Source organism: Protopterus annectens, chromosome 12.part0 (genome assembly GCF_019279795.1).
Source record: "Protopterus annectens isolate FY-2018-M chromosome 12.part0, PAN1.0, whole genome shotgun sequence".
Lineage (NCBI taxonomy): Eukaryota > Metazoa > Chordata > Ceratodontiformes > Protopteridae > Protopterus > Protopterus annectens.
The window spans coordinates 1,300,449,982-1,300,476,946 of NC_056746.1; the positions used below are offsets into that span (position 1 = coordinate 1,300,449,982).

General features: G+C 39.6%; 1 protein-coding gene across 1 annotated transcript in view; it reads right to left on the reverse strand.

Annotated features, from left to right (window-relative positions):
* Positions 1–22,881, reverse strand: part of NOL4L (nucleolar protein 4 like) — a 1,816,355-nt gene extending 1,793,474 nt beyond the window's left edge. The window contains exon 1 of the mRNA XM_044090353.1: positions 14,736–22,881. Within this exon, the coding sequence (XP_043946288.1) occupies positions 14,736–15,032 (297 nt within the window). The 5' untranslated portion in view covers positions 15,033–22,881. The remainder of the gene's footprint in view (positions 1–14,735) is intronic.
* Positions 22,882–26,965: the final 4,084 nt, after the last annotated feature.

Below are 26,965 nucleotides of genomic sequence, written 5' to 3' on the forward strand. Positions count from 1 at the left end.
CTCAAAAACAAACTAAATTGATACTATTTATGAATCTAAAAACTCTCCAAATTCCAAGTCATCTAACGTCTCCCACTGAAACTGTCTCAATTTTCTGTTACCTAGGCATCTGGCTAGATGAAAGGCTAAACGTCCATACAACATGACAATAACAAAAGCAAAGATGAACACACTTCTCTTCTGTTACTGGAAAATCCCCAGAAAGTAAAATGGCTATAGGTAAGGGTATATTTATGATCTAATTCAAACATGGCCTCCCTCACATAGCTGTTGCCTCTCTAAAAGAACTTAAAACTCTGCAAGCTGCATCTAAGTAAATCTGTGGATTCATAACTCTCTCTCCTAGAGCACAGCACTGCTATCATTTCCCATCAAAGGCCAAAATGGCTCCCAATGTACAGATTTATTCCTTGGCTCAGTCCTCTACAAGTTCATAAAAGAGACATTTAACCAATCTGCTTAGTCATCAACTATGTTCCACCCAAGTCTGCAATTCCAGTTCATCCCTCCAGTCTATAGCATCATATTATGTATTCAAAGTAGTGAAGGACCTGCTCTGAAATCACACCACTTAAATAATCCCACATTTTCAAATAGTCCAACTCCCTCATTATCTGCACCTCTGCACTTAATGTGCATAACGACTATTGTTTAATATGAATAATGTCTATATTACTTAATACGCATCATGTCTATATTATTTTCATTGTTTTCTCTTTCTAGCTGACATTAACTACATTATATGTTACTCATAATGTTACTTAAAGATATTAAATATTTATGTTTCCATCCTGATGTGCATTGCTGCATTGGGATTGTTACTTCTACCATCTTACTGTTTATTTTTGCATACAGTTGTAAATGCTGTCAATTTCAAATATTTTGTCTTTTTTATTGTACTGACCTTTACTCCCGGGCTGAGCCTGAAAATCGTCCAATGGGACTATTGCTCTAACGTGGTCACAAAACAGAAATAAGTCTATAAACAAATGGTTACTTTTAGTCAGTTTTGTTTAGTTTGCAAATGTTTCTGTGTAACGGTACTGAAAGTGAGGTCACTGCATTAAAGACCCACAGCTGAGAAATGAAGTTTACACTCCTCATAAGTGAATATGGACAGTATCGTCAGACAAAAACCCTTGTGTACTGAGTTTATTCATTAAGGAAGTAATATATCCAGAGTTTACAAAAACATATGTACAGTAGTGTTTTCAGAACTGTCTTTATCCTTTCTGTGTTCTTTGTCTGTGCTTGAAACTGCAACTAAATTGGTCAGTTATCACTAATCACGTAACCCCACCTCAGCAAGTCTTATAACTATTCTCAATCTTTACTTCATACGTTGGTGATTCACCACAATCCATAGATTCAGCAAGCAATGCTACTAGTTATTTATGTGTTAACACATATCTTGGCACCCTAAAGAGCAGTACATTACATTTTAAGAAAACTGGCATTAGCACAGAGCCGTGAGGCCATTTATGTGTGTTCTGTAGGTGTACACATCTGGATTACATTAAAAAAGCAGGTCTTAGTAACACCTATGCCTGCTCTGAGACATGCACAAAACCAAACAATCTACAAGTTTTTTTTACAGATTAACCCACACAGATATACTGAAAGCACTTGCTAACTGCTCTTTTTATGTAGATAGCCAGCTAGCATTTGTTAATTAGATAAAACTGGCATTTGTGTCCTCTAAGTAGGCAAGTTACACAGCTACATTGTAACAAAATATGTTTAGTGCAATGGTGGATGAATTTGTGGGCCAGAAAATGCCCTTTTTTATGTAATAAGCTGCAGTAAAGGAGAAACAGTAATTCGTGTGTGTGGGGGTGAGCAATCAGTATAACAGTGGCAAGCTGTAGTGGTGACTTCTGTGAAGGTAAATCAATGGATTAGCACACAGTGTCAGACAAAGGAGAAGGAACACTCTGACGTGAGTAGATAAAAGGGAAACAATATATGGAAAACAAAACACAAAAAAGATCTTGATTGCATTCTATTGTTGGAGAGAATGAAAGTGTGTGAATGAAAAACAGAAAGGAGAGAAAAGAGAGAGAGAGATGAATTGGGCACTGTATGCTTCCCTCCAGTGACTGGGTGATCGATAGACCCTTTGAAGACCATCAGAGAAAAGAAGTAAGACACAATAATCCACCTAGGAATGTACGATCTGAGTTCGGACGGGGCTTCAGAATCACAAAATCATAAGTTCAGGGAACCTAATAACGTTTAGAATACAAACAGCTACAATTACTGAAATAAAACACTTTATTTACAAGTGGTAGCAAAACGAATACCTCATGGGTAGCTTCCACTTTGGAGAATGATGACACAAGATGTAAAATAGACTTGTTAAAGAGGTACTGTCTCTACAGCAGAGAAGAGGCATTCAGAATGCCATGGCCTAAGAGGTCTCTAGGCATGACAATTATAAGTGAAGAAGTAAATACTATATCAGTAAAGTAATTAAGGGTTATGACAACACTATGAAAAGTTGCACTTTTTGTTTGGACACTGTGGCATTACTTAACATCTTATAATTACAAAATATCCCCCAGGATGATGAGCAAATTTTGTGAAAAAAAAAACCTGTGAAGGAGTCCATGGGACCTGTATTCTACACCTAAAACTGTACAAAAGTTCTGCTTCTTTGACCAAATTATACTACCAATCAGACACCGAAAGTTCTTTTATCTAAAAGGTTACTAATGAGTGGTTTCCCATCTATTCATCAACCAAAGACATAGCAAAATAAATGGTAAATATAATGCAACACTTCAAAACACATGGGACCACAATCCCAGGGGAGTGATATAATAAACTGACAGATGAAAAATTCAAAAAAAAAATGCAAGGAAGCTTTTCCTCACAGAAAACATGAAACGAACTTCACAGTAAGAAAACTAGCACTGTCCCGTCTTTTAAAGCAGGGTGCCGTGACCTGACCAAATACAGAATATGGTATAATGCATCCAGCTAAAATGCAAGTATATCGTGCTTGTATGCTCCTGTGAACACACCTTTGTATTCAAACAACCAATAAAGAAGCTGTGTAGTGCTCCTAACTCCATCTATTTATTTTATCTAACATGATAATAGGTTATCAAGGGCAAATACACAGCAAAGATGTAAGGTGAAGTTAACTGACCAAGTGAAACTACGTCTGGAGCACTTAGTTTGTGCTTTACTGACTCACACAAATTAAACTTCTTCTTATGTATTCTATCTCTTCTCTGTTTTATATATCTTTATGAAAAAAAAAATAAAAAGAGCTATCTGAAAGCGCAGAAAGAAAGTCAAAAGCTTTGTGTTTGCAGCTATTTATATTATTTTAAAGTGTAATGTCACTTTGGTTAAATAGTGTGTCTAAAGCAAAACATAAATCCCTGGTCAGTGCCTATGACTACAATCTTATTGTACTTAATGGGCAAATAAAATCATATTTTACTTTTTTGTGTCCATTGAATCAGCCAGTTTCATTTTCTACCAGATGAGGATACCACCAGTAAAAATACGTATTTTTACGGAATTACAGCTTACACTATTGCCGTCTTGGTGTAAATTAAATGGGCTCTGCTCTTCACTCACTGTACAGGAAATGTTCACATCTAAAGGGAATTGTTAAGCATATGTAAGCATTTTTAATGTCAAACTTAGCAGATAGATAAGATCAAACTATCAAACAAATGTTATCATCTTATGTGCTTCCGATTTACTTAGCAATTTGCTGAAAGTCTACATATTTTTGATGTAAAACAGAAAATCTACAGAACATTAAGTTAGTGGAATATAGACACTCGTACCTTCTGCTTCCATATGGTGATTTTTTGCCTTGTCCACATCACAGACAACAACTGTATCACACTAACAAAACCTAATGAGAATAAGTCACACCTGTATTTTGTGTTTTTTAGCAGCTACTGATCATACAGGTAATAATTTATGACAAGTTCTGCATATCCTTATAATTAACACAAGATTCAGGTGAATGAAAAGGCATTTGATTTTTCACTTCACTCAGGAGTTGCATTCATGTTAAATAATGTCATTCCATAACACTGGTCATAGCCTATAGCACTAGAATTAAAAAGAAAGAATAAAAAAAAAATTTTATATCTCTAGCTGGCTAGCTGTATATAAGTCTCTGGTAAAACTAGTGACACATTATGGGTGGCAGGACAAAGAACTACTGTTTGTGTGCTTCAGCTAGTAACATGCTAGGGTAACAACCTCCATTTTAGTAACTTGCCCACAATGTTTTTGCTGCTCTGCTGAGCTGCACTATAACGTGCACATATAAAATGTTCTTCTTGTACTACATTCTTATTTTATGGGCAACAACGAGTGCAGCCTACCCACTATGCATGAAAATGACAGGCTAGGGGGGCAATGAAGACCTTAACCTACCATGACGGTCTGTGACTAAGTCATGCAACCTCAAGTCTTAACATATGTAGTCACCCAAGAAAAGATGTACAGTCTATGTGCTTAACATCAGGTAGGATGACCAATCATACTCATCTTAAATGACATGCAACCCGACAGTATCTTCATGCAATCCAACTCTTGCTCCCTTGTATGATTAAGCTTTTCACTATGAAACAGTTTTGACGTTATATACAGATGGACTTAAAATGCCTTTGTAACTGCTTATGACTTCAAACTTGGTACAGACAGTTTATAACATAATAGTACATCACTGTAAGTACAGCTTAGTGCATTTACAGAACAGTACACAAGAGATGCCATGCTGTAACACTACGTGGAGCTGCATGGTGCTCTGGTTTATGTCACTGCGCAATCATATGTGCACACATCAGAGCATATTTAATTGTAAAAAGCATAACTGAGAGAGCAAAGATTGGGTTGACATGTTATTGTTGCTTACTGTGACACTATTAGTGACCAAAGTGACTGAGTTTTCTAAGCCATAATGTTGAAATGAGTAAAGTGACATAGACTAAGCACAAAGAAGTGGGCACTGGTGCCTGTATTCCCTGTCCAAAATTACAGCTAGCACAGTCAACCCGACTTTTACAAAGTAAATGGAAATGATAGCCATAACATATGGCATTAGGTATCACTTGTAGGTGGTAAAAAAACACTTAAAACAACTGTTTTGGCCATTTGAGTATACATCTCACAAAGCCTTATATTATGAGTTAAATTAAACCTTTATTTACTTTTAAACATGCTCAAATACCAAAGTGCTTGTTCTATAATCCTAGGCTTGGTGATCAGGTTTTAAAAACAACTGTTTGTGTAAATCATGGTCACACACATACATATACAAACACAGTAATTTCATAGAAATAACAGGGGAAATGCAAAAAATAAATGAAGAAGCCAAATGTTTTAATGTCAATGGACTTTCTTCTCTGTGAACTTTAACAGTGTATAAATGAAAGTACTAGACTAGAGAGAGAGATGTTGACACTTACAGGACAATGATGGTGCTTATAGTGCAATGAAATAACACAACGTCTGGAAATTAAACATTCAGACCTCGACTTCACTTGCAAAATCTATTTCCAGTCACATTCAGCAGGGTACAAATTACATAAACAGTGACACCAGATAGTTCTGGGTACTGTGTGTGTGTTCCCAGGTCATGATCTGGAAGATTACAGTAACATAAGTACATCTTCTTAATTAAACAATGTCTCTTTTTTACTGACCTCATCATCATGGACACAAGGACTTCGCTAGCCTTTACCTGCAAAATCTAATCAGCTTCTGTTAATCTAATGTTCATTTGTGTCCCACTCAGGAAAATAAAAAAGGTCAGACAAACCAAAGGAGGGTACAGAAGTACATACCCAGCTCATTCATATCTGTCAAAGCAGCAATATTTAAAAATATATATAAGAAAGCCAAAAATGAAAATAGAATTTCAAAACCAGTGCGCTATAACCTTATATGTCCATGATGTATATTTCATTCCCTTTCTTTAACTAGAAGACTGCTGCTTTCCTGAGATTATGAAGCACTATGCATGCAGCCACTCCCTAATGAAGAGCTAACATTTGCTCTAAAATGCTAGTATTAAAGGCGATGTGGTTTTACTGCAAGTGACCAGCTTTTACATTACCATAATAAATTGTATATCATGTGTGGAGCTGACATTTAACTCATATTTTTGCAATGTATTTTCAGTGGGTTATTGTTCCTCCCTTTCAACCAAGCTCTCTCTTTTGCACCTCCTGTAAGCAGCTCACCTGCCCCTATACATCAATGACTGGCACAACTGCTGCTTAGGAACAGCACTTTGGTAAGTACTAGGCCATTTACCTGTGACGTCATTATTAGGGAACTCAGTGACAACTCTGCAATAGGAACCAGTAACCAAAGGTCAGCTACTACAGGAGAAATACTACTTCAGCACAACACTTTCACATGCTATACCAAAATAAAAATAAAACTGTTTCAGAAATATAAAATGTGCATCAATGTCTTAATTGCTTTATATTAATTTAGCCTGTTTTGGGCTACTGTAACCGTTCAAGCTATCCAAACCCAAGTCCATGCTCCATCCCGCTCCCCTCTGTTTTCCAGATTATTGCGCATGATCCTCTGGAACTTTCCAGCACTAACGCCTTCCCTCCTTCCAGCTATCACCACTTTCTGCTGTGACACCCTGTATAGTTTAGCATCGATTTTCCCACACAGTATCAAGACACAGGAAGGCCTCCTAACAAAAAAGTGAGATTAAGTATTTTAGGGTATGCTTTTGGTGGAAAAATGCAAGTTCTTTTGGGTGACCCTTCACATCATCAGGCAGAAAAGCATGTGCAATAGATGTACACTGATATGTACAATGGACACAAGGCAGTGTGTGTGTACACTAATATGTACAATGCACACATGGCAGTGTGTGTACACTGACGTACAATGCACACATGGCAGTGTGTGCAATAAATTTGCACTAGGTTGCACATCTGGAAAAGGGGAGAGTCTGTTCCATGGATGCATAGCAATATACAGAATGGATGCATGGCAGTCTATAAAATGAATATGTCACAGTCTGCACAGTGAAACAAGTTTGCATAATGGGTGCATAAAAATTTGTGCAATGCATGCATACGATGACGCACAATGCATGTATGGCAATCAGTCAACATGTGAATGCATAACAGTGTGTATAGTGAATGCATGGTAGTGTCTGCAATGAATGCAAAGCTATGTGTACAATGAATGCACAGAAATATACATAATACACGTATAAGGATGTATGTCATAAATGCATAGTAAAGTGCAAAAGGAATTGCTAGCAGTATACAAAATGGATGTTTACAGTCTGTGCAAAGAATTTATGGCAGTGTGCACAGTGGATGCAAGGTATTATGTACAATAGATGCATGGCAGTGTGTACAAAGGAAGAGCAAACCATCATGCAGTGTGTACAAAGAATGAGCAGATCACCATGCAGTGTGTACAAAGGATGTGCAGACTGCCATGCAGTGTGTACAAAGGATGTGCAGACTGCCATAGAGTGTGTACAAAGGATGTGCAGAGTGCCATGCAGTGTGTACAAAGGATGCACAGACTGCCATGCTGTGTACAAAATATGTGCAGACTGCCATGCAGTGTGTACAAAGGATAAGCAGACCGTCATGCAGTGTGTACAAAGAATGTGTAGACTGCAATACAGTGTGTACAAAGGATGTGCAGACTGAAGGATGTGCAGTCCGCCATGCAGTGTGTACAAAGGATGTGCAGACTGCCATGCAGTGTGTACAAAAGATGTGCAGACTGCCATGCGGTGTGTACAAAGGATGTGCAGACTGCCATGCAGTGTGTACAAAGGATGTGCAGAATGCCATGCGGTGTGTACACAGGATGTACAGACTGCCATGCAATGTTTACAAAGGATGTGCTGACTGCCATGCGGTGTGTACAAAAGATGTGCACATTGCCTTGCAGTTTGTACAAAGGATGTGCAGACTGCTATGCAGTGACACAGTGTGTACAAAGGATTTATAGCAGTATGCAAAATTGGTGTACAGTAGTGTGCACAATGTACGCATGGCAGAGTCAGCCACAGATTCATTACAGTTTGCTGATGGATAGTTGCATGTATAGATGGATAGATGATAGAAGTGTGTAACATGCATACATAGCACTGTGGAGAATAGAAGCACATTGGTGTGTTGTGCAGTGAATGCATAGCATTGAACATAAGGGATACCTAAGACTATACTCTACAGTAAGCACTCCCCAGTCATGTTGATGCACTATGTATTGAACTTTCACACCATGATGAGTCATCCAATGCTCTAAGCTCTCTTCTGAGGTCAGGTCACCAGTGCTTCAGACTGATCCAAGGTCTCTACAGCAGCAAGGGGGAGGATGATACCCAGGTTACATTAGAAATTAAGTCCACATTCAGCAGCTACACTAAGTCATTAAATGGTCAGAGAACAGTACAGCACTGTGATAAACCTGTTCAGTTCTGGGACACAGTAGAAAATGCATCTTCAATCGGGGGGGGGGCAATATGACTCCTGCTGCCCACCTCATGTTCACAGCTGGTGTTTAACATTCAGTTTCTGAAGCTGCACAACAGATCACAATGTGGCACGAGCGATTCACAGACAAATGATAAAATGGTAGCACAACAGATCACCAATGTGGCATGAGCGATCCACAGATGAATGATAAAATGGTAGCACAACAGATCACCAATGTGGCATGAGTGATCCACAGATGAATGATAAAATGGTAGCACAACAGATCAATGTGGCGTGAGTGATCCACAGATGAATGATACAATGGTAGCACAAGAGATCACCAGTGTGGCATGAGCGATTCACAGATGAATGATAAAATGGTACACAGTCACAGAGTATGAAGCTAAGTTCAGATCATTGGGAAATTAAGCACTAGACCAGAACTGGACAATATGGAGATAATTCCAATCATTGTGGAAGGATGTACTCTGTTGGCAAAGAAACGTTCAGGATAAGGACAGATGCAACGATGGTAAATGGAGGAAGAATTTAAGGCTATTATCAAAAAATATTATTCCATGTAAAAAGTTATGGATGACACCCCCTCAAAAGCTTTGTGAAGTATACATCCACAGAAGGGTGAAGAGTGAAATGTACATTAAAGAAGGAGTTTAAATGCTCCTGGACTGCAGAAAAGGGACTGGGAGGGACAGCATCAACATATGGAAGACCATGGACCAGATGTCCATCAATATCTGATGCATTCTAAAGTGCAGAAAGTGCACTAGGACTTCTGTACAAAACATCTACTGAAACAAAACTGTGCTTCAAGAAGGACAACTGGATATCAGGGAACAAATGGATATCCTACAATTATCTCACAGGGATATGGAACAGATCTACCTGCAGAAGAAGCACTGATGCAAAACCAATTACAACACTGGAGTCAACATTGAGCTGAGAGAAAAATATATATAGTCATGGTCAGAAACCCTGACAAACATCTAACCCCACTGCAAGATGTAGTGAAAACAATGACGGAACACTACATACACGAGCAATGGCAGAATACTGGTGAAATGCTTACAGGTAAGACTGTCACACAACATTAACTAGTACCTGTAAAAAACCTTTTCTTAGTTGACTGGACTGAGATGGTCAAGCCCCTTTTCTTATCTGAAAGTTTTGGTGCCTTCTGTTAGATGACACATACTCTGTCTAAAAACAGGGCAGGAGTGGGTTACACTCACTGGTTTATTCATCTGCCTAGAATGGCCACAAACTACAAGTAAAGTACCTACTGGTTTTGAATCTTCTGCTATTTCTGGCTAAGATATCTACAGCAGTGTAGAAACAGCTGACTACACTGCCAAACATCAAGGTACAGCACTGCATAAAATGCAGCCGATCTGCAATCAAGGCAAAAGTAATCTTACAAAATGAAATAAACAAAGTTATTGTTTCCCAAAAACATATGCACTGTAACTTCGCTTCACATGGAGGATCTATATTCTTCACAAATGGTATAACAGTAATGAAACTGAGAGAAAGAAAGACGGGACTCTTACTTAAGCTGCCTTATGAAACAGGTATTAAAAACGGTAAGGAAGATATAACAGAATCATTGGGAACATCCACGGGAAATTCGGAAGTCAGACTTCTCCAAACATATGTGATCACTTAGCCTACCAGCAAGGAGTTTTAGGGCCCCTAGGGCCCCCGTGTGTTGCAAAACAAGAGAATGTGTACAGGAAAAAAAACAGTAATCTGAAAAAAAATGAAAAGTACAAGAATATTTGAGCAGGCAAATATATATATATATATATATATATATATATATATATATATATGTATGTATGTTAGTAATATAATATATATATATATATATATATATATATGTATGCATATTAATAATATATATATATAAAAAATATATATATATATATATGTGCATGTATATTAGTAATATATATATATATATATATATATATATATATATAAAATAACATATATATATATGTGTGTGTGTGTGTATACACATACACACACACATATATATATATATATATATATATATATATATATATATATATATATATACATATATACATTAGTAATATACAAATATATATATATATATTATTAATATATATATATATATATATATATATATATATATATATGTTATTATATATATGTATATACAAAACTGCTACCCGGTACATCTTTATTCAGATGAGATTTGATGTTTACAGTTCTTTTGGGAGGTATTGGTGTACCGGGTAGCAGTTTTTAACAGCACTAGCACTTTAAGATGAAATGCATCATTTTATTTTCCCGCCTGAGTTACTATTTAAACCTACAGATGAGGTTTAATCCATTATTAGGTCTGACGAAGCCCACAGGTGAAAGCGCTTACCTACTATTTGCTTGGATTCTGTTTTAACTATACAATAAAATATTTCGAACTTTGGACTGCTTGCGGGGCATATTTTCACATTACATCTGGCTTGTACGAGACGTATGGTGATTTGGCTTTTCGTCTTCCATGGTTTGCTCCCTTTGTTTCTGACATTTTTTATTATTGCTTTTGCTATCTACGAAGGGGCATTTACCTCGCTGCGGCACTTATTGGAGTGTTTTATATATATATATATATATATATATATATATATATATATATATATATATATATATATATGTATATACACATATATATATATATATATAAAATACATACATATATAAAACCTATATATATGTGTGTGTGTGTGTGTGTGTGTGTATATATACACACACACACACATACACACACACACACATATATATATATATATATATATATACATATACACATATACACACTTGTGTGTGTGTGTGTGTGTGTATGACAACCTCATCACATTGGTGGCAGCACTTCCAAATTAATTATACTAACTTTTTCAATAATTGGTCAGTTGTAAACATATAAATGGCAAGACACTGATTTGCCAATCATAAAGGTAAAAGAAATACATAAAAATATTAACAATGTCATAGAGTTAGCCCTTTGTATTTTAATGTTTGGTTGTACAACTCATTCACAAGCCAGCAGCTATCCACAAAGTGTCATTGTTTAAAACATGCCTACTGTTTAGTAGACATATTCAAACTACACTGTGACTTCCACAAGAGTTTTAAACACGAGGAAGTTGCACAAAAGAAAGAAAAACATGGCTGGTGTTAAAGCATACAGGGATAGCTTCCGGTGGAAGTTACAAAGGGTAAAAAAACTGTGGTCTGACACTTGACAACTGAGGCACTGCACACAGGTTTCACATAGACGTTTCTAAACTTCATGACCTGCTCAGTATTAGAATTCATTCACATAATAACAATGGTAGCTAGCAAAAAGGTCATCTAGGAAGGCAGACATCTTCCACCACTAGAAATTGTAGCCAAATAAATGCTGCAATTAAGGCAACTCACTGTCAGGATCCCACAGCTCTCGACTTATTTGCTCAAGAAGGGACAGAGCCAAACTAATGGGGTGGGGACAAAGGGTCAAAATAAAGGACAAATTTTCAATATTATTTTAATTCACTTAGAACATTAACAGAACAGCAGATTTTGTAACAATGTGTACTTTCTGAAGAATACAAAGTATGAAACTCTAATATCAAGCAATACTAACCGAGTGTAATCCTCTGTGATTTATCAGAAAATCAAAAATGTTACGAGGGACTGGGCAAAAATATGAGGTAAACTCATAGGCATTCTACAAAAGTAACGACATGATATGAGAGCGATGCCAGGATGGAAATGTAGGTTACTGAGGACTGACCAAAGAATAGCTGAGTAGAAATGGTGCTTATCTCACAGTATGCTTATGAAAGTGTATTCTTTAATGAACAGTACTAGCAGCACTTGGAAACTGGACAAATCATAGCTACTCTGGGTACTTGCTTGAAGTCAAAAATGAAATTATTACATACTGCTGAATGACTTTGTATGGAAATTATTCATGATGTTTAAAATGCCACAACACTGCAATTCAGTGCTTTGCTCTAAATGACTTTATATGAAAATTATTCAGTTTTGTAAACGCTACAACACTGAAATTCAATGCTTATAGACTGGATTATTTTGTATGAAAAGTATTTGTGATTTTTAAAAGTGCTACAACACTGCAATTCAGTGTTTATGGAAAATGAACAGGGGTACCTGTCTTGTGGTTAAAGGGTATACAGTTTAAGAGCCTCGAGTATGTTTCATCGGATAGCTACAATGTGCACATGTTCAAATTACTGTACACATAAACAAACAAAACGCTTCAGAATAAGAAACCATGCAGCCTAATATTTGTATTCTTCGATTTTCTCACCCATAACTTCCAGAAACTTCACAAAACTTTACAGTTGAATTAAGAATCCAGATTCCTCCAAAAGAAAACGTGAACAATTTGTATAAACTTCTTCTTCTTCTTCTTTCGGCTTTATCCGGATCACCTGGTCGCATTACATTGAATGGCAGTGGAGTTTTAGTGGGTCGAGTTGCTTTGCGGCGCCCAACCTTCAGCCCACGGCACACACACACACACGCACACCCACAATTTAGGAGTGTCCAATCCACCTGGCTGCATGTCTGGGATTTGGAGGAAACCCGGAGCACCGGAGGACCCACGCGACCACAGGAGGACATGCAGACTCCGCACAGAAGGCACCCCAGCCGAGGATCGAACCGGAGAACCTCTTGCTGTGAGGCGGCAATGCTAACCACTGCACCACCGTGGCCGTAACCTACTCATCTAATATTCTCTGTGCTGAAGTCTATGTTAGCAAAAGTGTATATTTCACTGTAGGGCTTACCAACCAAAACGTGAAGGTATTAGCCAAGTACGGTTTACTCTTTTATTGTATTTTATTATATTTTTTAAAAATGCTGCTTACAGCAAGATCCTTTTAGAAATCAGATACGAAAATATTTTAAAAGCTAACTCAAATGAAAGGCCATTTTAGTATTCTCTTACGGATTTATACCCCTTCAGGGTTGGCTGCAGCCCTTTTTCTTTCCTTGAAACAGATGAATATTTAACAACCAGCCAGTCAGTGAGCCTGCAGAGGCTCTGGATGACATGCAAACTTCTACTTCTGCAGTTCTGTGCTTCACGGAGACGGTTCAGAATATGCTTCCAGACACACACCAACGCGCGCGCGCGCACACACACACACACACACACACACACACACACACACACTCTCCAGGTGTTCACTGTTAAGGAGACATGCAAATTAGATAGTGATAGGGAGGGCCAACGGAGATCATCTTCCCCTCTGATGAGCTACAGTCTCCTAAAAAATAATTACTGAACACTTAACTATGCCCAGGGTGGCACACGGTCTCCCTCAGTAAAATCATCAGAGGCGTAGGAGGGTCACACACTGCACAAGTCATGAGCATAATACAGTACATCGTGCAAGGGATCAAGTTACACCCACACCCTCGATCCCACTTCGAGTAGGTTTAATGCACAGCCTAGTCCAACCCTAGGACTAGACACACACAAACGCACACACAGCTCTCGGGACACCTCGCATTTAGAGAAGCAGCAGTTTCACTTCATTTAAAGGGGCGGGGGAACCGTTCATTTCCTACAAGCACAGCCAGCTTCGACCACTGCAAGAGCCATAAAGGTGGCACTTACTAGTGTACCCCCCCCCCCCCCATACACACACACACCAAGCAGTTTGGTCTTGCAGTGGAACACATGCCAATAAAAAAATCGACCTGTCCCCAGCAGTTTGCAGAAATGCTTCTGGTGCTTGTTTTCCGCTTTTCTGGAGAACAACAAAAGCCCAAGCCATTTGAGGCACAGCTGTTTTGGCAGTAGGTCCCAGTGACTCTGGAGAGTGCGCTGAGTGTATCCTGTTATTTAATGACGCTTTTTCTTTAATTTATTGCCTGCCCGTAAATCTAAAAAGGGTGCATTTATTTTATTTGTTCTTACTGCGCATCATTATATATATGGATGGAGAAAGGGGGTGGATAGACGAAAAAATGGGTAGTCTGAACCGGATAGGTAACTACAGATCCGGCCCATCAACACACACTGGCCTTATTCGTTAAATTATCCCAAACGGAGGCTGCTCCTAATTTTTATGGGTCTAAGACCGGGTGTTTGGTTCTCGCCAAGTTTAAAATAACGGACCCCATACACATATATGTCACCCACCAATAGATTAAATAATCACAAAACAGACAGAACAGTGCCCACATACACACACACAGTGCAATACTAACCGTTGTTTTAACTGGCACATACACCACGGGTCTTCCACTCTGTGTCCCATTCTTCAGGTCGTCCTCGCCAAGCCGGAACCCCTTGGACTTCACCCAGAATTTAAATTTGGCATTGTCATTAGAGTTGGGCTCGCTTCCACCTCCACGAAGCAGGACCTGGGCGATCCGCTCATATTTTCTCCGGGTCACTGTCTTTGTTTTGCCCGAGTCTCCATAAGTCCTGAGACACCAGTCCTGGAACTGGACGAACATGTCCGTCTCCGAGCTCTTTTCCCAGTCGATCGGTCTTTTAGCCATTGGGCAAATTAAACAAATAAATATACACGCTGTAAATATACGGTGATAATTAAATATAAAGTGTTTCGATGATCGTACGTAAAAAGGTGTCCTTCTTGCATATAAAGAAAAGAATTCCCCACCTGTTTGAAGAGCCTACTGCCTATCCCAAAATGCAAAACCCCCTGCCGCCTCTGTGCCTCTCCTCCGCCGTGCTGAAGTGGGCAGTCCTAAAATCAAAGGGTTGCTCCCACCTGTATGCAAAAGACCATGGAGACCCAGGAATTATACAGGACTGGTCCGTTCGACCAACCGAAGTACCAGCTGAATGGTTGCTTTAGATACATCATTTAATTATAATTAAACCGAGAGAAAAGGATGCACATTTATGCTCCTGAAAAATAACTATGGCGAAGCCGGATTCAGTCCTGAGGCTGGGCGATATACCGTGATCGCTGACTGTGATGCACCCCGCCAGCGATTCTGCAAAGAAAGACGATGAGTAGGTGTAGTGCCACCGCTCCGTGGGACCAGCAAGTCCTGGGCGAGTGGCTGGTATCATCAGGGGAACAAGGTTGCCAGTGCTGAGCGCCTTGCCCACAGTAACAAAAGACTCACTTTGATGGGCGCGCATTCATACGCAGCACTGCACACCTGTGCACCAAGTCATTGTCCCGGAACACAGATGAATTATTCAGAGGAGCCTTTGGCGACCAAGCAGACGCAGCGATCGCGTCTCAACTTTGGCATTGCTACAGCTTGATGTGGGGTCGGACGGGGAGAAACAAAATGGTACATTTTAACCGACTGCCTGCAGGACAGTATGTTACAGGACAGTCACGAGAGAGACAGACATACACACATGCAGGCAAACAGAGATACTATGCAACTCTTAAATATACACAAGCAAGTCATGTCGATGGCCAAGACTAACAGTGAGAACCTGCCTGCACCCCCTTCCACCTGATCTGTCCTGAGGAGCCAGGCCCGCAATACTGGCGCAGCGCAACTTGCGCAAGGTTTAGCCACTCACAGTTTCAGAGCCTGTAACCCAGACGTCTGGTTTTTGCCATAATGAGGTGATTTGCTCGAAGATAAAAACAATGTATCGGAAAAGGAAAACAAAATATAATGCAAAAATGGGACAGGAACAGCATTCATACGTTTCATCTGAGACTCGGACTGCAATAGACTGTTTAAATTTTGGGTTATGCATTCCCCCGGCCCATTACTCTTATTACAAAGTCGTGATATGTACATGAATACACGTATTTTATAACAGGGGCACTTGTTTAACATACAAACGTGCGCAGACAATTCCTACAAAATGAAAACCGGGCACAGGCAGGGTGCCAGGCAATGTCCTACTCTGAGCCGAACACCCATTTACCATGAGCCCACCCACCACGATCAGTTTGACTAGCATCGCGCCTCCTCTTTACTATTTCTGCCTCTGATTGGTCAGAATATAGGAGGGGAAACAAAAGTTTCACATGTGATATCCAATCACTGACGAGAGTGTCTGCTGTCCCGTACAGGGATGCTTGCTAGGGAGGTGCGTCCCTGTGTCTATTGGGGTTAGAGACACGGTCAGCCCTGTTGTGCAACAAGTTGCTTGAATATACCCGGGATGGTTTTACAATTTACCTGCAGCTTAACGAAAGTTTTTTTTGTCTCCGCTGTTTTGGGAAATACGTAGTAATAATGGAGACTTGAAAGGAGCAGAAAACTGCTGTTTCTATAATTACCTTGTCTGGGGAAGCCTATTTCACCAGGAACGCCCAAAATCTATCCTTTCGTTTATTTCCCGTTTAAAAGATGGACACAGAGAAGAACAACGTGAAATGGTCGCTTCCATAAGGGTGTACCAAGTGTATGCCAAATACAACATGTCACCGCGCGCGTTGATGTGTGCGCGCGCGGCAGGTGGTCGCCCTATTACAAATTTGGGGGAAAATGAGCTCAATCGTACGTACTTTGGGGATTTGAGCATCTTAATGTTCACACTAAAAAAATTGCCATATTTGTTTTTCTTACGAATATATTATAATCTTGTTACAGTTAATGCAGCAGAGTAGCCTGCCCTGCTCCTGCTATGTGTGTGTGCATACCAAGCAGCTGCTATGCTTTAGACACAAAAATATGATTTGGGCACTCAGATCTGGCCCAGTTCTTCCTAGATTTATGATGCTTTTCATAAAGTCATATCTGTTTAGGACTACATACTTTATTAAAAGCTTAAATTAAGCCTATACAAAGATCTACTAAAACTAACTATACATGGTTTGTAGCATGTAAATATCTTCTAATGTGAAAAATTAAGAAAGTACTCATGTCCCTGACTCTCAGCACTGGTTGTTTTAAAGGACAGTGCTATGATTTTTAATGCTTGTAGGTTGAAATGTAGCAATAGATTTCATAGAATTTCACATTATGAAGTGTATTTGTACATATAGAATTTTAAAGTGGGTTGGACACTGAAAATTTGCCTGAATTCTGTCTTTCTGGGTGGTCCTAGGCACAAATTTATTTTTCACATTGTGTGATTGCTTACATGAGTGTGTGTGGTTGACATCATCCTTTCAGCACTCTAAGCTTGTCCTGTATTGATGATGCACTTCCTTTGTGCCAAAAGGGAATGGAAGATAGCCCTATCATTTGCTGAAGTTCTTGCTCAGTCTGCCTATAATGCCACATCATCTGCATACAGCAAATTTGTTGATCTGTTCCCTTCGACCTGTTTATTAATGTAATCCACCGCCAGTATGAACAGCAACGGGCTCAGAGATGAACTCTGATGCACACCTACTCCCATCTGGAACCCCTCTGTGAGACCAAACAAAATTGCTAGACTTTCTTCCTAAAACAGTTAACCATATCAAATCTTCCTTCTCCATAATGTCCCTAAACAATACTCCCATTGAACTTGAATCCAGTACAAAACTACTTGGCATTACCATCAATGATCAACTAAAATTTGATCAACACATAAATAATTGTATCAGAAAAACCCATCAGAAGCTAGGACTCCTGTATAGAAATAAAAAATTCCTCACCACTGAAGCTGGGATTGCTCTTACGCATGCTTACCTTCTACCTTGCTTAACATACTGTTCCCAAATACTCACAAATCTCAACTCCTTTCTACTTACCAAGCTAGAGTCGACTTATCACAAGATAGCTAGATTCGCAGCTCAACAAACCTATAAATCCCACCACTGTCTCTCCACAAAATACCTAAACTGGCTTGAACTACCTCACCTGTTTCTCCAATCTTGGCTCCAAATCATACACTCCATTCTATATCAGCCAGCTTTCTGTCCATCCCTATCGTCCCTCATCTCACACTATTCCCCTACAAGACATCTCCGGAGCTCAACCCAAGACCTATTAAATGTCTACAAACCAAGTCAAAAATTGAGTCCAACACATATAGCTACCATCCCTCTTTTGCGTGGAACAAATTCCCACTTGAAATTAGGATCCTCACACACCCTAAACAATTAAAATCAGCCACCAAAGAGTACTTTAAAAAGCATTGGACCTGCCACTGTTCTCACCCTTCCTGACCACATCCATTTTACATAGTAACCATCTATCTCCATTACTCCTTACTTCCCCCTATAATCACCCTATCTCCCCTTCTCAACTTACTCTATTCTTCTCCCCTAACTACCTCTAAACTTTCTTTCTTATTTCCAAATCTATAAATATCTCTGGAGTTGCTGTTGCTATTTATGTAATACATGATATTTAGTATAAATAGCATACTGACTATGCTTTTTATGTAACTTCTTATGGTTTTGTGTTATGACTGGGGGTGTTTAAATATGTTTATAGCTGCTTTAGAATCATATTAACTGTTGTTTCCTTGTTTTTTATGCATAACATTTTTGGAAATGTACTTAATTAACCATATGCGCAATTTTTCTCTCCTGTAAATGTGTCCTGCTATGTTGATTTGTTAACAGTTGGAATAGTAATTGTCATTTTGACCTGGCTAGAATATTCCCATGTGTTTCTCTATTTTTTTGTGTGTATATGCATTTAAATGGGGCATGTAAATGCTCATAAACGAGACTCTGCATTTTTAGCCATTTCTGTCTGATTTAGATCACAGAAATAAAGTTGCCAGAGCATCCTATTCCCCCCGGCACGTGCTTGGGCCATTAAAACATATTCTGCTTTACCAGCTGTGCCCTCCTCTTATGCTTGTAATATTGTTTAAAATCGTTTAGTTTCAGCTTCATTCCATCTACCGTAGTTTTAACGCTTCCAGCATAGACTTCTTCAACATACTTTATTTATAGGTTGTACAACCAATCCAAACACAATCTCGCTCAGAACATGCCTTGTACTGTTGTTTTATTTACCTGTACATGGCTTGTCTTTGCAATTTTGGTATTTGGTTACACTTATGCTCAAATGGGTGTAAGGCTTAATGGTGACTAAGCTCCTACTGCTGCTACCTATCTTAGAGCAATGTTGTGGCTTGTCCTGCTTTCTATCTATTGCTTTTCTTTCATTCATACTATTCCCATCCCACCCTTCTTATTTATGTACACCGCCGTCTTTTCATAGTTTATCCTACCAGTAGCTGACCTTACATATTAATATATCTTTTTCCTTTCCCTATTTTATTATGTTTGTCTCTGCAAACTCAGCTGCTCTGTCACTCATGCTAACTACTTCTCTTTTTTGTTTCAGCTCACTCGGGTCTATTTCTACTGCGGGTGCTCCCCCAGTCTCACTAAAGCAGCCAGCCAACTTAAATCTCCCCAAAGGAATAGTTCCACAGAGTGGCAAAAAGTCTTTACTCCACCAGCATGTATGTGGCTTATTTTATCAAAACGTTTTAAACTTTAAGCTGCTTGTTGCTTGGTTACCAGTGGTGTGCACTCTTGCACTCTACTGTGGTCATTTTCCTCAACTCCTTCCCCTGTCTGCAATCTCCTCCCTTGTTATAAACAGATTTAATTCTTCATCATACCAGAACGCCACTAGGTGGCAGTACACACTCATGCTTTATACTTAAACAGTAAACTTTTTTTTACAGCCCTAGGGGCTTCTGTGTTTCCCGAAGAAGTACTGTCCGTGGATTTTTGCTACTAGTGGTTATAAGTAGTTATTTGCCACTTAGAGTTCAGACTACAAGCACAGTAATATACACACTTACCTCTGAGCTTGCTAGCAGCACCATGTGCTTGGTAGTGACTGTGTCACTGATTGTTTTTTTTTTCTGGCTTCTTCTCCTCAGTACACCTTCTCAGTGCTCCCCTACCCTGCCCCCAATTCCACCCACCTCTACTACCTCTAAACTTATAGCCATATAACCACACCTACCAGAAAAAAAGGTCCAATCACAAATCTCCCCACTTTCCTCCACAGCATGCTTACCCACAACCTCCCCTTCCTATCAGCCCCACCCCTCCAATCCCATTCCCCTACTTGCCCTAAACTGCTATCCACTTTCTAACCAGCATTACTAATCACCTGCCCACCAGCATTACTAATCACCCACTCTCTCATCTCCATTTAATTTCTATCTTTCAAATCTACAAATACTCATAAACCATTATGCTTCTCAAACCTACCTCCATAGTACCCCTAACACTTCTTCTTTTCTTCCTATCCTACCTTCACCTTCACCAGTCCTCCTAATGCAACTCACTCTCCACCTTTTCATACAACGTTTCCATACCCCATATATGACAAACACTGCATAATCTTCATCTCCCCTACCTCTATTACTTCAACAGCTGCCTCCTTTTCCCTTATAAACTTGTTCCTGTCCACAGCTGCTCTACTCCAATCCCAAACAACCCAATTCCAACACATTACCTGACTCTCAAATCTGATACCAAGCACTCTAAATTTCTCTCTTTCCCAGATCCTTCAACTTATTACCATCCTTCTCTCTGGCACATTCACCCTAACCCTGGCCCTTCACCCTGTCAGCATTCAAACTCACCCCTACTTACCCCCGCCCAACCTGCAAATCCCTTCTTTTCGCTACATTGAATGCATAAAGTTTATGTAATAAAGTTCTTAACTTCCATGCCTGGCTACTCCATACCACCCAGACATCCTGTCCATCTCTGAAACATGGCTAAAACCCCACATTAAAGACCCTGAAATCACTCCTCCCAACTATAACTTTATTAGAAACAAGAGGACCCATAAGAAAGGTGGTGGAGTAGCTCTTCTCTTCTCCTCCTCCCTTTCAGTTACACCCTATACTAAACCCATACCCCAGTTCGCCAATGACGAACTAACTCTGGCCCTCCTACAGATAAATAGACACAAACATATATCAATAGCTGTTCTTTGTATACCTCCTGGAGACAATATCCCCATTCTAGAGTATATCCTCTCCTGGTTCTCTCTCCAGTATTAACAATTAAACCATAATCCTCAGCGATGTTAATATTAACTGGACCACCATTCAATTTCCTACTCCCCCTCAAAACCTAAACCTATGTAACTTCACACAACTAATCAAGTCTCCTACTAGGCCCTCCAAGCACTACTCCTCTGCTAGTACTCTTGATTGGATTCTAGTTTCTCACCCCATTACATCTCCAATAGTGGTACCCTTCCTAACTCTCTTAGTGATCATCTTCCCGCTTTCGCTCATCGCCTTTCCTCCTCCATACAACTATCTCACACTTACATCTCTACCCATTCACTAAAAAACTTCATCCCTGAAACCTTCTCTGATTCTGTAAAACACATAAACTGGAGCCCTCTAAAAACCCTCCCCATAGATAATGCTGTTGCCTACTTCAATACTACATTCATAGACCTGTTAAATAGCTTTGCTCCCTCCATAACCAAAAGAGTTAAAAGTAAGACTTCCCATGGTTAACCAAAGAAACTACAACAATTATGCATCTCTATGACAAAGTGTGGAAACACTACCAGAAATATAAAACTCCCACCACTCTAAACAAATATAAGCTACTTCGCAAAAAAGTTAAAAAATGAATTGTATCCAACCATAAATCCTACTTCTCCACACTTCAAAATAACCACAAAACTAACCCTAAAAAATTCTGGAATGATGTCAGTACCCTCCTCAGTCCTGGCAAAAAAGACAATTCCTGCCCTGAGCCAAATGCCTCTGATCTGGCCTTAGCCACCAGATTTAACTCTTTCTTTATTGATTCTATAGCCAAACTAACCGCAACTTTCCCAACAATGCCCTAGTTCCACCTCCTCCTATTTCTTCCTCACCAATCAATACCACCTCTCAACCCCCTCCCTTCACTATCAAACCCATCCCTATCTCCACCATAAAAAAACTCCTTCAGAAATTGAAACCATGTTCAAATGCCTCTGATGAGCTTCCTTCCTGCTTCCTAAAAGTAGCTGCCGATGCCATTGTCTTCCCCATCTCCATGCTTAATAAATCATTAATCCAAGAAGTCTATGTACCCCTACTTTGCCAAAAGGCCTTTATAATTTCCCTTCACAAAGGGGGCAACAACAATGACATTCCTAATTTCAGACCAATCACCATCTTATCCCTTATCTCAAAAGATCTAGAAAAATGTATTCACCTACAACTATTACCCTACCTCATAGACAACCACCTGCTTTCTCCCACACAGCATGGATTTAGACCTGGTCAATGTACCACCACCCCCCTCTCCTCACCTTCCTCGAAACTGTCAGTAAAGCTCATGACTCTGGCTGCTTAGTATCTACCCTCCTTCTTGATTTATCCAAGGCTTTGATACTGTCTAACATACTCTTCTCCTGTCCAAACTCTCTGATCTCCATCTATCCATCTCTTCCGCCAACTGGTTCTCTAGTTACCTCTCTGACAGGCAACAAGCCATCAAATGGAAAAAATGCATCTCCTCCTTCCTTAATACTCCTACAGGTGTACCCCAAGGTTCCATATTAGGTCCCTTACTGTTCAACATTTTCATAAATCACCTCCACCAGAGCATTCCCAATGTTAAACTTTTCCAATATGCAGATGACTCTACAATCATCTGCTCTGCCACTTCCATCTCCTCTCTCTTAAAATTAACTCAAGACGCATTCTCTTCTACCGAGTGCTGGATGTTAGATAACCACCTAGCACTCAAATCAAAAACTAAAATCATGATATTTACTCCTTCAAAAAATATCATTATAGATTATAGACAAGAACTCGTTCTCCCTTACCAGCCAAAACAATACCTCTGTAGACGTAGTCTGTCATACAAAGCTTCTAGGAGTCCTTATTGACGGACAGTTAAAATTTGATACTCACCTACAAGCTAATATAAAGAAAACCCATCAAAAACTTGGTATGCTTTACCACCACAACCGCTACCCCCTCTACTACGTTTGTTCTGTCTAGCACCTACTTCATTCCTTCCCTCCTATATGGTGCCCCACGTTTTACTAACCTTCAATCTTCTCTAAAGACAAAACTATCTTCCTGTTGCAACAAAATTTCTAAGTACGCTACTGGCCACAAATCCTCATCCCACCACTGCAATGCTCTTCACAAGCTAAACTGGCTAGAACTGCCCAACTATCTGTCCCATATTCAACAAACTCATGCTCATAAACTCATCTTCAATCCCTCCCTCTGCCCCTCCCTAGCCTCCTCTCTCAAAATGCATCTGCCTGATAGACTTCTAGGATCCAATAACCAGAATCTGCTTGAACTGCACAAACCTGCTTGTCCACCAGGCAGGCATCTATTATCCTTTTCTCTAACATGCCTTTGGAACCCCCTGCCACCACTTGTTTGTACCACCCATAACCACTCTACCTTTAAGACCTTGCTTCATTCCCACCTCACATCCCATGTGGAAATGTTCCTACTCTCACCCCTTTTACTTTATGCCCTGCTTCTCATATTCCCTCACTCTCTCTTCTCCTTCATCATGCTGAGCTACACTGCTTCTTATCCAACTTTCTCTTCACTTATTTACTTATAAACTACTTTTTCTTACTATAATCTTGCTAAGATACCGTGTGAGGCTCTTCGCCACCACTGTTATATTCCAATGTGTTTGCTAATCTATTTGTGAATAGTCACTAATGATTTTCATATTTTTATCTGAATTCCACTGCAGATAACATTTTTACCCTATGTAATACCTTATTCTTCATCTGTATTACAACACATGAATGTATTGTTTTATGGAGCTTTTCTCCCAGGGACATAAATAAATAAATACAATTGTGTGTTATCTCCTTTTTGTTTTTAGACTTGTAAACTCTTGTGACTACTGCATGTGTTTTTAAATTACCATGGTATTCTATGTTATGTTAAATTGTTTGTACTATTTGGAGGTTTTCTCCTTGGGCCTCCGCTGGAAAAGAGCTTTAGCTCAGTCGGACACTCCCGGTCAACAAATGTAAAATAAAATAAAATAATAAAGTAAATTGGTTCCTTGTACATAGCCTGCACTAATTCTAATTCTACCAGTGTTTATGGGACTTTGAACCACTGCAGAATTGCCCAAATGAACCACTGCAGAACTGCCCAAATCAACTTTCTTGGGACTTTATCATATGCTTTCTCCAAGTCTAGGAATGCCAAGTTGGACTCTTCCCTCATCTCTAGTTTCTTTTCAGTTATCGTTCTGACTCCAAACCAGGTCATTGTGTTGCATCTTGATCTGAATCCAAACTGCTCATTTCCTATCTTAGTTTTACTACTCTGCTTATTCATTTATCAGTCATCCTCAACAGAACATTCATGCAGTGTAACAAGAATTTCATATACTGTCCCTTTTATTCTTGAACACTGGTGCTAGGGCGCTTATTCTCCAGTTATCTGGACTATGCCTTTCTCTGCATACTGCTAGGAGTTCCCTCAGCAGCCATTTGTCTCCTCCTTCACCCACCATCTTCATCATATCTGCTGTGACCCTAGCTGAGGCTGCTGTTTTCACTAATTTAATAGTGCTGGTCTTACTTCTGCTAGGATGGGCTTAGTTCTTCTTTCAATGTGGATTGTCTATGAGGTAGTGCAGCTTCTGTGGTGTTTTCTTCGTTCAAAAGCTGCTGGAAGTACTCCTTACATCTGCCTTTGATTTCCTGAGGCCCTTATAAAGGATGTCTGGCCTTTGATTTCCTGAGGCCCTTATAAAGGATGCCTGCCTCTCTTCTTTATTTTTCTGTCTTTGCCTTGCAGTCTGATGGAGTTTTTTGTGCCATCTACTCAATCACTTTCCAGAAGCTGGTAGAGTGCCTCTGATGCCTTGTTCTTTGTTATTGCAACTCTTCTCTTAGCCTCTTTGTTAGTCTGGTCTGTCTTTTCTAACTGCCACTTTTTCCAAAATTCCTTCTTTCTTTTGATGACTTCATGGACTTTTGCATTACACAACCAGCTTTCTTTGTGAATCGTGCTTGCAGAAGCTTTAGAGTTGGAGAACATTTCAAAATATAGTTGGAAAATTAGTCTTGGAAAGAGAAATGTTTGTTTGTGTCTTTCGGCTTTTCCCGGTTAGGGGTCGCCACAGTGGAACTCCGGTCCGCTAATGATTGGTAGTTGATTTTTACGTGCCGAGTTACCAGCCCTGATGCACAACGTTCAACGAAGGTATGCCCATTGACGCATGTCTCCACGCAGAAGACGCTCTAGCTGAGAATCAAACTGGACAGGGTCTTACTGTGAGGCGACAACGCTACCGCAGCACCACCACCGCTAATATTAATAATAATAATAATAATAATAATAACACTGCCCAAACGACACCTGTAGTTGATTCTATTCTTTTTCTTGTGGGGGGGGGGAGGAGTACAGGGGACAGTGGGTCTGTTTCCTTGTTGCCCTATAAATAATATTTAATTGGATGAGGTATAAAGCATATAGTACACTTGATAAATTTCATTCCTGGTCTGGTGAACAGTTCTTGCAGCTTAATCAGAATAAAAGTAATTATCAGGAAAAGTCTTGTAATCTGCAAGTCATGCATCATAAGAAGTATGTAAAAAATACCTTGGAAAAGAAACATGTAAGTCAGAATCGTGGTCAGTGATTCTGTGCTGCAGGTCGTAAACCTCTAAGGTGGATGGAATGTAGATACAGCTGATAGTTAATGGTTACATTGTAACAGCATTAAGTGCCATAAACCTCTAAGGTGTATGGAATGTAGATACAGCTGATAGTTAATGGTTACATTGTAACAGCATTAAGTGCCATAAACCTCTAAGGTGTATGGAATGTAGATACAGCTGATAGTTAATGGTTACATTGTAACAGCATTAAGTGCCATAAACCTCTAAGGTGTATGGAATGTAGACACAGCTGATAGTTAATGGTTACATTGTAACAGCATTAAGTGCCATAAACCTCTAAGGTGTATGGAATGTAGATACAGCTGATAGTTAATGGTTACATTGTAACAGCATTAAGTGCCATAAACCTCTAAGGTGTATGGAATGTAGGTACAGCTGATAGTTAATGGTTACATTGTAACAGCATTAAGTGCCATAAACCTCTAAGGTGTATGGAATGTAGATACAGCTGATAGTTAATGGTTACATTGTAACAGCATTAAGTGCCATAAACCTCTAAGGTATATGGAATGTAGATACAGCTGATAGTTAATGGTTACATTGTAACAGCATTAAGTGCCATAAACCTCTAAGGTGTATGGAATGTAGATACAGCTGATAGTTAATGGTTATACTGTAATAGCATTAAGTTCCATAAACCTCTAAGTTGTCCAGCTATTTGATCCTGTGTGGCAGCCTGCTTTCTCCCCTGGTGAAGCACCTCCCTCATGCTGCAGTGACTCTTTTCAGCTCTGCTGCTTGCTCCACCTGAGAGGAAACATGCCCCTGCAGACTGAATTTCCGATGACTTATTGTGAGACTGCACTCAGCAGTGTGGGCTCAGTAGTCTTTCCTTGGAAAGGCACCCTTTCCCTTTCAGTGGCTCTTTTGATCTCCACTGCTTTTTGCCCCCTGAGGAGAAGCATGCCTCTGCAACT